Source organism: Clarias gariepinus, chromosome 12, assembly GCF_024256425.1.
Source record: "Clarias gariepinus isolate MV-2021 ecotype Netherlands chromosome 12, CGAR_prim_01v2, whole genome shotgun sequence".
NCBI lineage: Eukaryota > Metazoa > Chordata > Actinopteri > Siluriformes > Clariidae > Clarias > Clarias gariepinus.
Genome location: NC_071111.1, coordinates 4,122,312 through 4,136,576, shown reverse-complemented (window position 1 = coordinate 4,136,576; position 14,265 = coordinate 4,122,312). Strand labels below are relative to the sequence as shown.

At 38.1% G+C, this 14,265-nt stretch overlaps 1 protein-coding gene across 3 annotated transcripts in view; it reads right to left on the bottom strand.

Moving 5' to 3' along the window:
• Positions 1-14,265, bottom strand: part of syt1a (synaptotagmin Ia) — a 242,275-nt gene that overhangs the window by 18,189 nt on the left and 209,821 nt on the right. For all 3 annotated transcript variants that reach the window (XM_053508374.1, XM_053508373.1, XM_053508375.1), the window contains 2 exons: positions 8,026-8,193; positions 5,237-5,404 (listed from right to left, as the gene is read on the bottom strand). In XM_053508374.1, the coding sequence (XP_053364349.1) occupies positions 5,237-5,404; positions 8,026-8,193 (336 nt within the window). The remainder of the gene's footprint in view (positions 1-5,236; positions 5,405-8,025; positions 8,194-14,265) is intronic.

The following is a 14,265-nucleotide window of genomic DNA, read 5'->3' as shown; positions in this document are numbered from 1 at the left end:
GGTTTAATTATCAGAGTAATAGCACAATTTTGCTTAAAATATTGCAATGCACACAACATGACGGGTGACATATCAAAGTTAAAAAGAGGACAGATTGTTGGTGCGCATCTGTTACAAAGACAGCAAGTCTTTGGGTTGTATCAAGAGCCACGGTATCCAGGGTAATGTCAACATACCACCAAGAAGGACGAACCACATCCAACGGGGGTAACTGTGGACGCAAGAGGAAGCTGTCTGAAAGGGATGTCTGGGTGCTAACCTGGATTGTATCCCAAAAACATTAAACCACAGCTGCCCAACTCACTGCAGAATTAAATGTGCACCTCAACTCTCCTGTTTCCACAAAAACTGCTCATTGGGTGCTCCACAAGGTCAGTGTACAAGGCTGGGCTGCTATAGCTGAACATTTGGTCACCTGCCAATGCCAAACATTGATTTCAATGGTGCCAGCAGTAAAAATATTAGGCTGTTGACATTATGAAACATGTATTGTTCTTTGATGAGTCCACCTTCACTGTCTTTACCATATCCGGGAGAGTTACGGTGTGAAGAAGACCCAGAAAAGCATACCACCCAGAGTTTTGCATGCCCAGAGTGAAGCATGGGATGGATCAATGATGGTTTGGGCTGCAATATCATGGCATTCCCTAGGCCCAATACTTGTGCTAGATGGGCGTGTCACTTCTGGGCGTGTCCAGAATTATTCTGGAGGACCATGTGCATCCAATGGTACAATAGGTAATATGTGTTGGGTAATAACTGTGAAGAACCACCCATTTTTTTTTATTCCTGTCATATTTATATTGCAAATCGCTGTCTTAGATAATTATTTCTCCATCTATTAAACATAGATTATTTAAATATACAAAAATGTTACAAATAATAATAATAATAATAATAACCCTACAGATACCAAGTGTGGTTTGTTCTCCAATTAAGAGATATATGGTAACTTTACTGACTTGATTTAACTTAAAAAATTACAACAATGAAAAATTTAAAATAAAATTTAACATAAAAGTAAAGAAAAAAAAAACAGTTTTGGAAAAAACAATAAATGGTTCATTTAAATGCCATATTTGTGTTTGGTTGCAGAAGGGGGTAAGAAGCTCTTAAAAGTTATAAACAATACATCCCTGAATAATTAATAATTTGGCAGTGGGGGAAATAATAATATAAACAAATCACATGGGTGGGTTTTAGGTTCGATTATCATTTTTAAATCATTTTTTTTTATTCCTTAATTTGTGTTCCTTTAGAACACTATGATTATTAAATACATTTGTTAACAAACCAATAATAAATAAATTTTTTGGCACGTTGAATTTTAAATAATCTACAATGGTGTGAAATTCTTAAGTGTGCTCTTAAACTAAGGAATCAAAAGGATCTTTTAAAGAACTAATCAACTTTTTATCCACAATGTTAACTTATTGTAGTAATTTATCCTTTTGTTTGGTTACAGAAGTTTCAGTGCACCTTTTTTCATCATTATCTCAAAGTCACTTAACGCAGGCTTTAGATTTCTCAAATCACATTGAGTTCTAGTTCTAAACAACAACAAAAAATCATCAATGCACTAAAAATATATAACACTGATTTTTAAAAAATCTGTATTCATAAGATATTTTGTAAAGGCATGACTCATTCCATTATTCTCATACTTGTGATCAATAAAATAGTTCAGTCCCAAGTATTATTCATTTTATATTAAATTATCTAAATCTTAAGAAAAAGCAGCTGCTAAAAAACCTTAGCAGCTGCTTTAGTGTGAAGAGAAATAAGAGGCTTTTGATAAAAAAAAAGGAATAAATAACTTTTCTCTCTCCTCTTCTTCCTCGTTCGTTCCGAGAGATATGATTTAATGTGACCTCTCAAGTGACACTCAGATGGAGGATTGTTTGAAACAAGCGAGAAAGATTAACTGCGAACCTGCAACACTTCAAAATATTAGGAAAAACTGAGTTGTGTTGTTTTTGTGGGTGCTTTGTTGCAGTGGAGGACAGGCTCTTAACCTTTAGGTCAGCTGAGAGAATAACAGCACCATGTGTTACTGGTATTATATAATAGTCCTTATTATCCAAAGTTTTTTGTTTTTTACGTTTTTTCCCCCCTTGGGCTTTTTGCTTTCTTGTGGTTTCTCCAGGTTCGGGAGAAGCACTGTGGATGGATATAGGGCCTTGCCCAACAGTGGCACCCTGGCAGTGGCAGGGCTCAAACACTTGATGGGTTTTTCTTTCTTGGACCACTTTTAGTATGTCCTCCGCAGACGAGGAACATCCCACACGAGCTGAAGTTTTTGGAGTTGCTCTTACCCAGTCCTTTCTTCATCACAATCTGGCCCTTATCACAGCAGCTACAGTTACAATATCTCATATACCATGGTACCTACAAGTGGGTGGAGTGTATTAGGCAGCAAGTGAGCTTTTAGTCACTGAAGTTAATGTGTTGGAATTAGAGAAAGTGGGCAAGGATTTGAATGACTTTAACAAGAGACAGATTGTGATGGCTAGAGGATGCGGTTTGTGATGGCGTGAGTGATGCGATTTGCGAGTGTTCCACAAGACGATCAAAGATTTTTAATAATTACGACATGAAAAACGATCAAGTCCTGGTTTATGAGTACCGAGTATCATGTATCACGCATGTGCTTCTTGTTTTGACGCTGAGCGAACAGTTTTCTCTCTCTTGTGCTGCGGAATTGTGGTTAAATCGTCTCCCCTGCTGGGTCACAGACACACACACACACACACACTTATCCTGCTCTACACAGAAACACTGCTCTGTCGCGATTCTTTTCAAAGGTAAAGTGCAAGTTAGTTTGTTTTATTTTTACTTTACAGCAGTAATTGCGTTGGTGTGTCACTCATTCGAGTCTCGTTAAAGAGATTTTTGTCTATTTATCCGATAAAACAGTGTTTCTGTTAGGCCTTGTTTACATGAGCGTTAAAATCGAGTGTTTTTTTTTGTGTTCGTAGCGTCCGGTGAGCACGGATCAAGCTGCAAGTGTTTTCTACACATAGGAGTCAATGTGAGTGTTCACACAGGCTTTGGTGACGTGCGTTTGTCCGGCTGTGCGTTTGTCCGGCTGTGCGTTTATATGGCATTAAAAAAAACGTTGCATGCAGCTTTTTCTTGGCGTTCAAACCCAACGAACGCAAGGAAACCGCTTCTAGTTTATTTTCTGCGCGTTCATTTTACGCTTCGGAGGACCGGATATATCCCATGATCCTACATGCTATACATAGGGAAATGCGGAAAAGGGCAAAATAAAAATGAATTGTTGAAAAACTTACCCGGAAATTTTCGCATTTCTTCATAAACCACAAAAAACCTTCCTTTAATCCGACGTTGTGCAGTCAGAGAGTGAACCCGGTAGCAGCGGGCTTTCATATCCAGTTCTCGACACACTGCCCCCACAGGTTAACACACAAACTACAATTTGGGCTGCAGGCTGACGTTAGACAGAGACAAACGAACGCCAGTGTAGAAGTCAATCAAGCACCACTACAAAACACAACATAAACGTCTAGGACGTTCAGAGCACGTTCGTTTATCCAAAAACTTAACGCCCATGTGAACAAGACCTTAGTGTGTGAAACTTAAATAAGGGAGGAAGCGTTACTGTGTAAGATGAGAAAGAGGAGGAGGAAAGGGCTCATTTCTCCTCTCCTTTTGCTTTAGCTTCACACACACAAACACAGCGCCTAAACATAAACACTTATCTGTTGGGATTTATTTTTACTTTAGGTAAAATGCAGGTTAATTTGTTTTATTGTCACTTCATATATTAATTATTTTTATGTATTTATTTATTTGGGCTGTGGAACGAATCATTTCAGTTTCCATTATTTCTTATGGGAAATTTTGCTTTGGTTTATGTGTTTGCTTTACTGTTTTGAAATACAAACCCGCTTCCAAAAGGAATTATGTTCGTAAGCCAGGGTTCCACTGTATCTTAATTTAATTAAATTTTATTTGTATGGCCCTTTCAATAATGGTCACTGTCGCAAAGCAGCTTTACACAATCAAAAGTAAATTATGGAAATGTATACAAAATGTGAAAAAAATGAGCATGAATCGTTTGTCCCTGATGAGCAAGACGAGGGTGACGCTGGCCAGGAAAAACTTCCTAAGATGGCAATGAAAAGAAACCTTGAGAGGAACCAAACAGGGAACCCATCCTCATTTGGGTAATAACAGACATCAGGGATTGATCTACAGTCGTACTACGCAGCTGGAAGTACTGAACTTTACTTTAATTACCCTATCTTACGTTACCTTACCATACTTTAGTTTATCTAACTTTTATTTATGTTACTTTACTTACTATACTTTCCTTAACTTTTATTAATGAAATTAAATGATGTAGATTAATTTAAAGAAATGTGCGACAGGCTGCGAAGTGCCTAAAGACTGTGCTTTTGCACAGTCCTGTAATTATGGGATGGATGGTGAGCTGCAGGAGTGCTCTTGGATATTGAAACCTATTTCAAGGTGTTTGATAAGTGTTTCCTCCTGACGTCTTTATTTGGAGTGGACTGAACACTCATGTCTCCATCGACACCCTTCTCTTCACATCTTGTTTTTTTTCTCCATTACCACCACCAGTCAAGGAATAATTGACCTTTACATAAACCAAACCATGGCTCAAAAACAAGGTTCCCCTGACAACCAGCGCTTTAACACTATACACCATGACATTTAGCATAAAAATTGAATCTCCTGAACCCGTGCGAGGAAAGTCACGCGTTTATTAATGGAAGAGCATCATGGCCGGCTGATTAAGTGACATTTTCCCAGGAGATGGATTGCTCTACCATCCTCAACCCTTGTTTAAAAAAATTGTTAAAGAGAAAAAAAAAACCAAAACAATTTTAACTGTAGATGTCAAAGGTATGGTGTTGATGCAGTGGCACACATACAGCAGTGTTTGTTATGTTTTATTCACAGTATCATTATCTCAAACATATTAATCGCATATTCTCCAATAACACCATCACCCCAAACTCCGATGGTGATTAATGTTGAATGTTGGTGTTTGGTGGAGGATTTAAGTGTTTAATCGGCAATGTTGGTGTTTGACGTTAAAGGCCAGTGTTTGATGAGAATGTTGGTGTTTAATGAAGAATGTTGGTGTTTGATGAAGAATGTTGGTGTTTGATGTTAAAGGCCAGTGTTTGATGAGAATGTTGGTGTTTAATGAAGAATGTTGGTGTTTGATGATGAGCCTTACTTCCTCTTTCTCAGCACTCTGGAGATCCCGCCACTCCTCAGTCACATGACTGAAGTCCACTTTGTTCATTGGCACTTTAACGTCTCCGATGGCGTCGTGTTTGGAGAAGCGGTCGAAATCGTACACTGTCATCACCAGCGTCTTTCCTCCCAGCTCTGTGTAGGGAACCTGAGGGAACACCAGAGGAAACAGATTAAAAATCCTGCCATTCGTATATCACATCCTGACGGAGCCGCCGTTCCCCAGGTTCCTCCAGATGTTCAGGGATCTCTTGACAGTGGTTGGAAGCATAAGCTGGAAGAAACTTCACTACTCTTTCATTAGATTTTAACTGCTTTTTTATAAACACCAGCAGGATTTGTAAACTTTTCAAACTTTGCTGGTGACCTTCAAGACTGGTGGATGGAAAGATATTAATCCCCTAATTAGCATAAATGCCTATTTATTCTGCTAATGAAATAAAAAAAAAAATTAAATTAACTTATGATGTACAATGGCAGATTCAATCAATAATCACCTGCTTTATGTGATTTTCATAATAAATATTACTTATCATTCTATTAAGATGGATTTTTTAGACATTGTATTTACTTATTAAAATTTAATTTTATGATTTATTTATCTATGCAATTTATTGAATTTGTATTGCACAATGTATTTGTTTTTTTTTTTATTTATTTGCCTTTTATTCAATTACTGTAATTTGTTTTTATGTAATGTTTTTAGTTATCATTTAGTTTTTTGTATTTTCAGATACAATTAATTTTTCCTTTGTAATTTATTGTATTTGGTTGTCCATTTCATTTGTTTACCTTTTCTGTAGTTTTCTTTATTTTCCTTTGATAAAAAATGTGATGAATTTATTTATTCTTTAACTTGTTTGTTTTTATTATTTAAATTTGTTTATTATTTTTAACTATTCAACTGTAGTTTTTTTTTCTCCTTTAAATAAAAAAATATATAAATAGATTAGATTGAACGTTGATTTGTCATTGTGCTTGTACAAAGACAATGAAATTCAGATTTATCTTCATGTATTTGTTAACAGAACATTTTTATATTGTTTATTTATTAATTATTTACTTAATTATTTATTTATTTACCTATATGTTCTTTTAAACCTATTAAATTTAGTTTGTGTAATTTTTATTTATTTTCTTGAGGAGAAATATTTTCGAAAATGTTGTATTTATTATGACATTCACATCATCTCAAATTAATAATAATAATAATAATAATAATAATAAAACCATCAGTATGGTGAATTCTAACAGAAAACTGTTTAACATGTGAAAAATGTATTTTGTACAGAACCCTAAAAGAGTCGGATTGAGGAGAGAGGATTTATAAAGGCGAGAGTGTGTGAAGTCGGATGTTTTTCTCCTGTAAGGTGACGTGTGATGCAATCATGGTCGCAGCAGGTGCAGTCAGACGAACATGATTGCATTTCAGAGTCAGAGAAATTGACCATAAAGTCACAGTGTGTGTGTGTGAGAGAAAGAGAGAGAAAGAGTAAGAGACATACACACACACACACACACACACACACACACGGCTCATCTGTGAACGCAATCAATGTTAAATCATCTCATTCTCACATCAGTATTCATAGAAAAGTGAGGAGCGCTCATTTCCAGGTCAAACTGTTTTGTGTGTGTTTGCGTGTGTGTGTGTGTGTGTGTGTGTGTAAAAGAGGAACCTTCCTGCTCCATGACATTACACACTAATCATCACAATCATTGTAAACTTTGTTGCTCAGTCACTGGCCTGTTCTGCTGCAAGGATAAAAGAGTTTAATCTGTGTGTGTGTGTGTGTGTGTGTGAGAGAGAGAGAGAGAGAGAGATACTTGATTGTCTCCAATTGATCTGTTTGTCAGACCTAACTCATTATAAAAGGTGATTGTTTCAAGCAACACGGTGACAAACTGCTTGATAGTCCAAAGGAGACGTAATGGACAAGGCGAGGAGGCTAGTTCATCCTCCATGCTAATGCATGCGCTTATGCACACACACACACACACACACACACACACAGAAAGTTACACTTATTACTAAACATCAGACAGGGAATATGAATAGCACAGTTTCCTTTAATAAGTGGGCGGGGTTATAATGTAGCAATGTTAAAACATTAAACCACAACCTTGGGACCACGTCGCTTTTGAAAGTTAGCGTGACTTTTATCAAATGACGGTGACAGAATCATGCTAGCTCTATAAACGATTTGCTGTAAAACTCAGAATCATGCTAGCTATTTTAAACGTTTTTGTTTTAAACTCAGAATCATGCTAGCTCTTTTAAACGTTTTTTTTTTTAACTCAGAATCATGCTAGCTCTTTTAAACGTTTTTGTTTTAAACTCATAATCGTGCTAGCTCTATAAACGCTGATGCAGCACGCTGATGTAAATGGCTTGAATGTTGTGTTAATCATTAATACAGTGAGAGTTTCTTCCCAGTGGGTGAAGTGTAAAGTAAAGGGGGCGGGTCTTCAAGCGGGTCAGGTATAATATTTACTGCACACCTGTCAATCATCTCAGCTGTCTCCGTTGGGTTCTGTATGGGGATAAATGACAGCTGTGGAGATGCTCAGCAGGGTTAGAGTGACACTGTGTAGCTGTTTAAAGGCGCGCACTAGACGAGCGCTGTCCTCATTCTGCCGTGCAGACACGCATGACTTTATCCCAGGAGCTCACGCTGCACTGAAAACCTCGGCTACGAACTCGGATGAAAAGCACGAGAAGAGAAAGCTCGATGCTTCTGCCTCGGGGAACAGAACCTCCAGTCTTACCTTGAAAGTGAACTGCTCGTTGAAGGTGGGGTTTAGTGTCTTCCTGTGCACTTTTGTCTCAAACTTCTTCTTCTTGTCGGGCAGGAGGTAAACCTTCACGTAGGGGTCGGAGGTCCCGCCCATGTCCATGGCAGGGAGCTCGGCGGCCTGGATGATCCCCACGATGAGCTGCAGGACAGAGAGGAGAGACGGATCAGAGCACGGCTGAGGAACTGAAGACCGCGTGTGGTTTGGGATGAACATAGAGATTTGATAAGCTTCTGTAACCTCAAGCTCTGTTACACATCATGAAGTTTAACCTAGGGTGTGAACCAACATCGCTTTATAAAACTTAAGACAGCGAATAAATAGCGCACAGTAAATGTTTCAGGATGAATTCTGTGCTGTGGAACTGGAGCAGGGTTTTCATTATTTATTTATTTATTTATTTATTTATTTATTCAAATTTATTTATTAATTGACTCTCCAGGAGCATCTTATTCATTTAGTTCATCTAAAACTAGCAATTAATACTAAATAGCATTAGCGTTATTGTGACTGTGCATACACACCTCAAACAAGGACTTTGTCAATGAATATTTTTGTTTTTTTGATTAACAATTGTTATTTTTTCCTTTTATTGTGTATATATACTGTATATGTGTGTTTGTAAAAATGTAAAGATGTATTTATGTATTAGTATGTTAATGTGAAGCAGAGACAAAGACTAAGACACTCGTGTCAAACTCGTTTCACTCCACCTGCATCGGCTTACAAAATTAATAAGTAATGAATGAATAATATCAAATCAAACAACATTGCAAAAAAAAAGAAAAACATGGAATGAACCTCTCCTGAGTTCTACAGTGTGTGTGTGTGTGTGTGTTTGTGTGTGCGTGTGTGTCCTTGCTGTCTCATTACAGTCACACACTTATTAAACACGCTCAAGACATTTACTTATTTTTTACCTCGAAATATTTTGCTTCTATCGTCAGATCATTTGTCTCTTTTTATTCCTTTATTTCAGCCGATTAAAATGTTATAAAAAGTAAAAATATTCTTTGGTGTAATAATTATTTTATGTTAGATCTCATGTAATATCTTGTAATAAATCATAGTGAATAAATGTGACTGTACATAACATATTCACTCTTGCTAAGATGAAATAGTTTGCAGTGTTTCCTGTTCCACAGATAGATATACAGTATATATATATATATATATATATATATATATATATATATATATATATATATATATATATATATAGATAGATAGATAAATAGATACATAGATAGATAGATAGATAGATAGATAGATAGATAGATAGATAGATAGCATTAGATATGAATTTGTTCTTGGCAAAAATAACCCTAAATCTCGCTTACTTACATTCTCCCAACAGCTTTTTATTTGTACCAAGTATTGAGTAGAGTAACACAGCTGATGGTGTGAAGACGTGATGGAGTGATGGTGTGATATTGTCATGGTGGGGTGGTGGAGTGATGGTGAAGTGATTGTGTGAAGGAATGATGGAGTGATGGTGTGATAAAATGATGGTGTGATGGAATGATGGTGCGATGGAGTGATAGTGTAAAGAAATTATGGTGTGATGGAGTGATGGCGCGATGGAGTGATAGTGTGAGTGAATGATGGTGTGATGAATTGATGGTGTGATGGAGTGAAGGAGTGATAGTGTAATGGTGTGATGGTGGGATGGAGCGATGATGTGAAGACGTGATAGTGTGACGGAGTGATGGTTTGATGGAGTGAAGAAATGATTGAGTGATGATGTGATGGAATGATGACGTAAGGACGTAATGGAGTGATGGTATGATGGAGTAAAGAAATTATGAAGTTATGGTGTGATGACTAATAGAGTGATCGTGGGATGAAGTGATGGTATGAAGGAATGATGAGGTGATTGTGTGATGTAATGATGGTGTGATGGTGCGATGAAGTTATAGTGTGAAGGAATGATGGTGTGATGGAGTGATGGTGCGATGGTATGATGGAGTAAAGAAATTATGAAGTTATAGTGTGCTGGACTAATGGAGTGATCGTAAAATATTGGGATGGAGTAATGGTGGGATGGAATAATGATGTGAAGACGTAATTGTATGATGGAGTAATGGTGCGATGGAGTAATGGTGTAATGGAGTGAAGGAATGATTGAGTGATGTGAGATAAAGTGATGTTGCGATGGAGTGATAACAAAGACGTGATGGAGTGATGGTGTGATGGACTGAAGGAATGATGGTGTGATGGAGTAGATAGTTGGAGTGATGGTGTGATGGTGCAATGGGGTGTTATGAATAAAGTCATATTGTGAAGGAATGATGGTGTGATGGAGTGATGGTGCGATTAAGTGATGGAGTGATAATGTGATGACAGGATGGTGCAATTGAGTGATAGTGTAATGAAGTGATGATGTGAAGACATGATGGAGCGATGGTATGATGGAGTAAAGGAAAGATGGAGTTATGGAGTGATGGTGCGATGAAGTGATGGTGTGAAGAAATGATGGAGTGATTGTGTGATGGAGTGATGGTATGATGGAGTGATGTAGTGATGATGTGATGGTGTGATGGTGTGATGGAGTTATGATGTGATGGTGTGATGATGTGATGGAGTGATGGTGAGATGGAGTGATGGGGTGATAAAGTTATGACGCGATGGTGTGATGGAGTGATGGAGTGATGTGATGGAGGGATGGTGTGATGGAGTGATGATGTGAAGAGATGATGGCGTGATGATGTGATAGAGTTATGGTGCGATGGAGTGATGAGTGATGATGTGATGACATGATGGTACGATTGAGTGATGGTTTAATCGAGTGATAACGTGATGGAGTAATGGTATGATGGAGTGATTGTGTGATGGAGTGATGGATTGATGACATGATGGTATGATGGAGTGATGCTGTGATGAAATGATGGAGTGATGATGCAATGGTGTATGAGGTTATGTAGTGAGTGATGGGGTGATGATGTAATGGAGTGATGTTATGATGGAGTAATTGTGTGATGAAGTGATGGTGTGATGAAAATATGGTGCGATGGGGTGATGGATTGATGACATGATGTTGTGATGGAGATATGATGTAATAGAGTGATGGAGTGATGATGTGATGGGTTGATGGAGTGATGGTGTGATGGTGTAATGGGGTTATGTAGTAAGTGATGACGTGATGGGGTGATAATGTGATGATGTGATGGAGTGATTGTGTGATGGTGTGATGGAGTGATGATGTGATAGAGTTATGGAATGATGGTGTGATGGGGTTATGTAGTGAGTGATGATGTGATGGGGTGATGATGTAATGATGTGATGGAGTAATTGTGTGATGGTGTGATGGAGTTATGGAGTGATGATGTGATGGCGTTATTAACAGATTAAAAGATTAACAGCTGTTAAAAAAAATAACATCACATGAAACATTATTCAACCTAACCAAAACTATTTATATATTTTTTAAATAAGAATACAACATAACAATTATAAAATTAATAAGCTTATTTCTAGTCAAATGTTACTAAACTGCATCGATGAACAAATGAACAAAAAAGTGTTTTGTTCTATTGCCGCATAATTTTGATAGTTTTCAGAAATTTTTTTTCTAAAGAAGAAAAATGATCTGCCAATAATCTTGGATTTGTGGAAATTGATAGGAAATTATAAATAGCTTAGGTTAGATTCAAGAATGTTTGATGTAATGTTTTTGCATTGTAATAGTGAATAGTTTTGTAACACAATAACGCAGACATGATAAACATATATAACAAAACTTGTACTAAACATAATATGATGCCTAAGACTTAAATTATACACATTTGTGTTTGGCTGACTGTAATGCGACAGCAGAAAACACAGCAGACACACACACATACACACATACACGAGGTTCGGTACATGTCATTTTTTTTGCACTGTTGTTTGTTCTGATATTATTTATTATTTTTGTAAGGCGGTGCAGGTGGAATGAAAGGAGCCAGTGGGGTGGATTTGGCCTGGGGCTGGAGTTTGACACGTGTGTGTTAGAATGTCCAGATCTCAGCGTCGGCTCTCACGTTTCACAGCGACATGGCACCCTGCCCTCGGCTAAAAAACTCTGTGCACTGAATCAGAACGCTGTGTTTTGCAGCAGAGCAAGCAACTGAGTGATTGACTAAGTGACTAACTGACTGAGTGAGTGACTGACTGAGCGACTGACTAAGCGAGGAACTTAGTGAGTGACTGAGTTAATGACTGACTGACTGAGTGACTGATTGAGTGACAGAGTGACTGACTGAGTGATTGACTGAATGATTGACTGAGAGACTGACTAAGCAAGCAACTGAGTGACTGACTGACTGATTGAGTGACTGACTGAGCGAGAAACTGAGTGAGCAACTGAGTAAATGACTGACTGAGTGAATGACTGACTGAGTGACTGACTTAGTGAGTGACTGACTGAGTGACTGATTTAGTGAGTGACTGACTGAGTGACTGACTGAGTGAGTAACTGACTAAGTGACTGACTGAGTGATTGAGAGAACGACTGACTGAGCGAGCAAATGACTGACTGACTGAATAAGTGACTGACTGCGTGACTGACTGAATTACTAACTGAGTAACTGACTGAGCGTCTGACTGAGCAAGCAACTCTGTGACTGACTGAGTGAGCGACTGACTGAGCGAGCAACTTAGTGACTGAGTGACTGAGTGACTGACTGACTGAGAGACTGACTGAGTGAGCAACTTAGTGACTGACTGACTGACTGACTTAGTGCGTGACTGAGTGAGTGACTGACTGACTGAGTAAGTAAGTGACTGACTGAGTAAGAGACTGAATGATTGACTGAACGACTGATTGAGCGAGCAACTAAGTGAGAGACTGAGTGAGCAAATCAGTGACAGACTGACTGGGCCACTGACTGAGTGACAGACTGAGTGACTGACTGAGTGATGTATACAGTGTTAGATTGATTACAGTCTCTTACAGACTTTAGATGTGCCCACTGGATGTGGAAAAGCAGCGTTTATAAGCACGTTTTATCAGTATTTTAATTACAGCACCACCACCAACTACAACCACAACAGGTAAACTCCTTATGGAAATGTGCGCCTTAACTTCGAATGTTGCTTAGTGACTGTACATCCTTCATTCAGGTTTGTTTTTGGCTGCCATTGCAACACTACAGCCAGCAGTCTGAGTGTGTGATGGAGGAGACTGTAGTGAGACTGTAGTGAATGTGTAGTGAGGTATGAACTCCAGAACACAACCGTAAAAACCCATCAGGTTCTAAGGGTTTACTCGGTGATAAGGGTCACATACACTCTCATTACAGGCATGATTGATCATCAGGCCGAAAAATTAAGCTGAGATTGACCTGCCACTCACACAGCTGTCTGTCTGTCTGTCTGCCTGTCTGTCTGTCTGCCTGTCTGTCTCACCCATTAAATCATTCTACATCAACTTCATATTATAGCTCTCTGTCTGTCAGTTTGTCTTTCTCTCTGTCTTTTCTCTCTCTGTCTCACTCTCTGTCTCTCATCTTCTTTGTCTAACACACTCACCCAACATCAACCTCATATAACAGTTCTATGTCTTGCTCCCAGGGTACGTGTTTACCGCTCTCTGTCTTTTTCTGTCTATCTATCACTCTGTCTGTCTCTCTCTGTCCTCATGTCTTTCTGTCTCTCTGTGTCTATCTCTGAATTTCAGCACTGTGCACTAACAAAGCTTCTAAATCTTCTATCTTTCTCTTTCTGTCTGTCTGTCAATCTGTCTTTCTCTCTCACTCTTTCCCATTCTGTCTTTCTCACAGTCTGTCTGTCTCTCTGTGTCTCCCTTCAAACTTCTAAACACTATTCACTAACAAAGCTCCTAAATTAAAATATGTACACTTCTCTATCCACTGTGTTCTACTGTAGGGTTCTGTCCTGTTGCTTTCATTCTGTGGATCTGTGATGCTTTATGGTTGTGTTCAGAGTTTACAGTTACAGAAACTATTCAGTTTTAATGTTCTGCTGTTAAATATTCCATAAACCATCCATAGCCAGTAAACCCAGTTAACTTCCTTTTATGGACTAATAAACATGGCACTTTCCTCATTCGATCTCTAAACAGGAAGCATCTCTGGAAACCCATCTGTACACTCCTAATGTACCTGTCAGCACCTGTCTATTATATATATAAAATAGATCTACTGGGATTTTCTACCTTTCTATTTTGTTTTATACATCAACTCATCACCTATCCATCTGTCCAACTCCCCA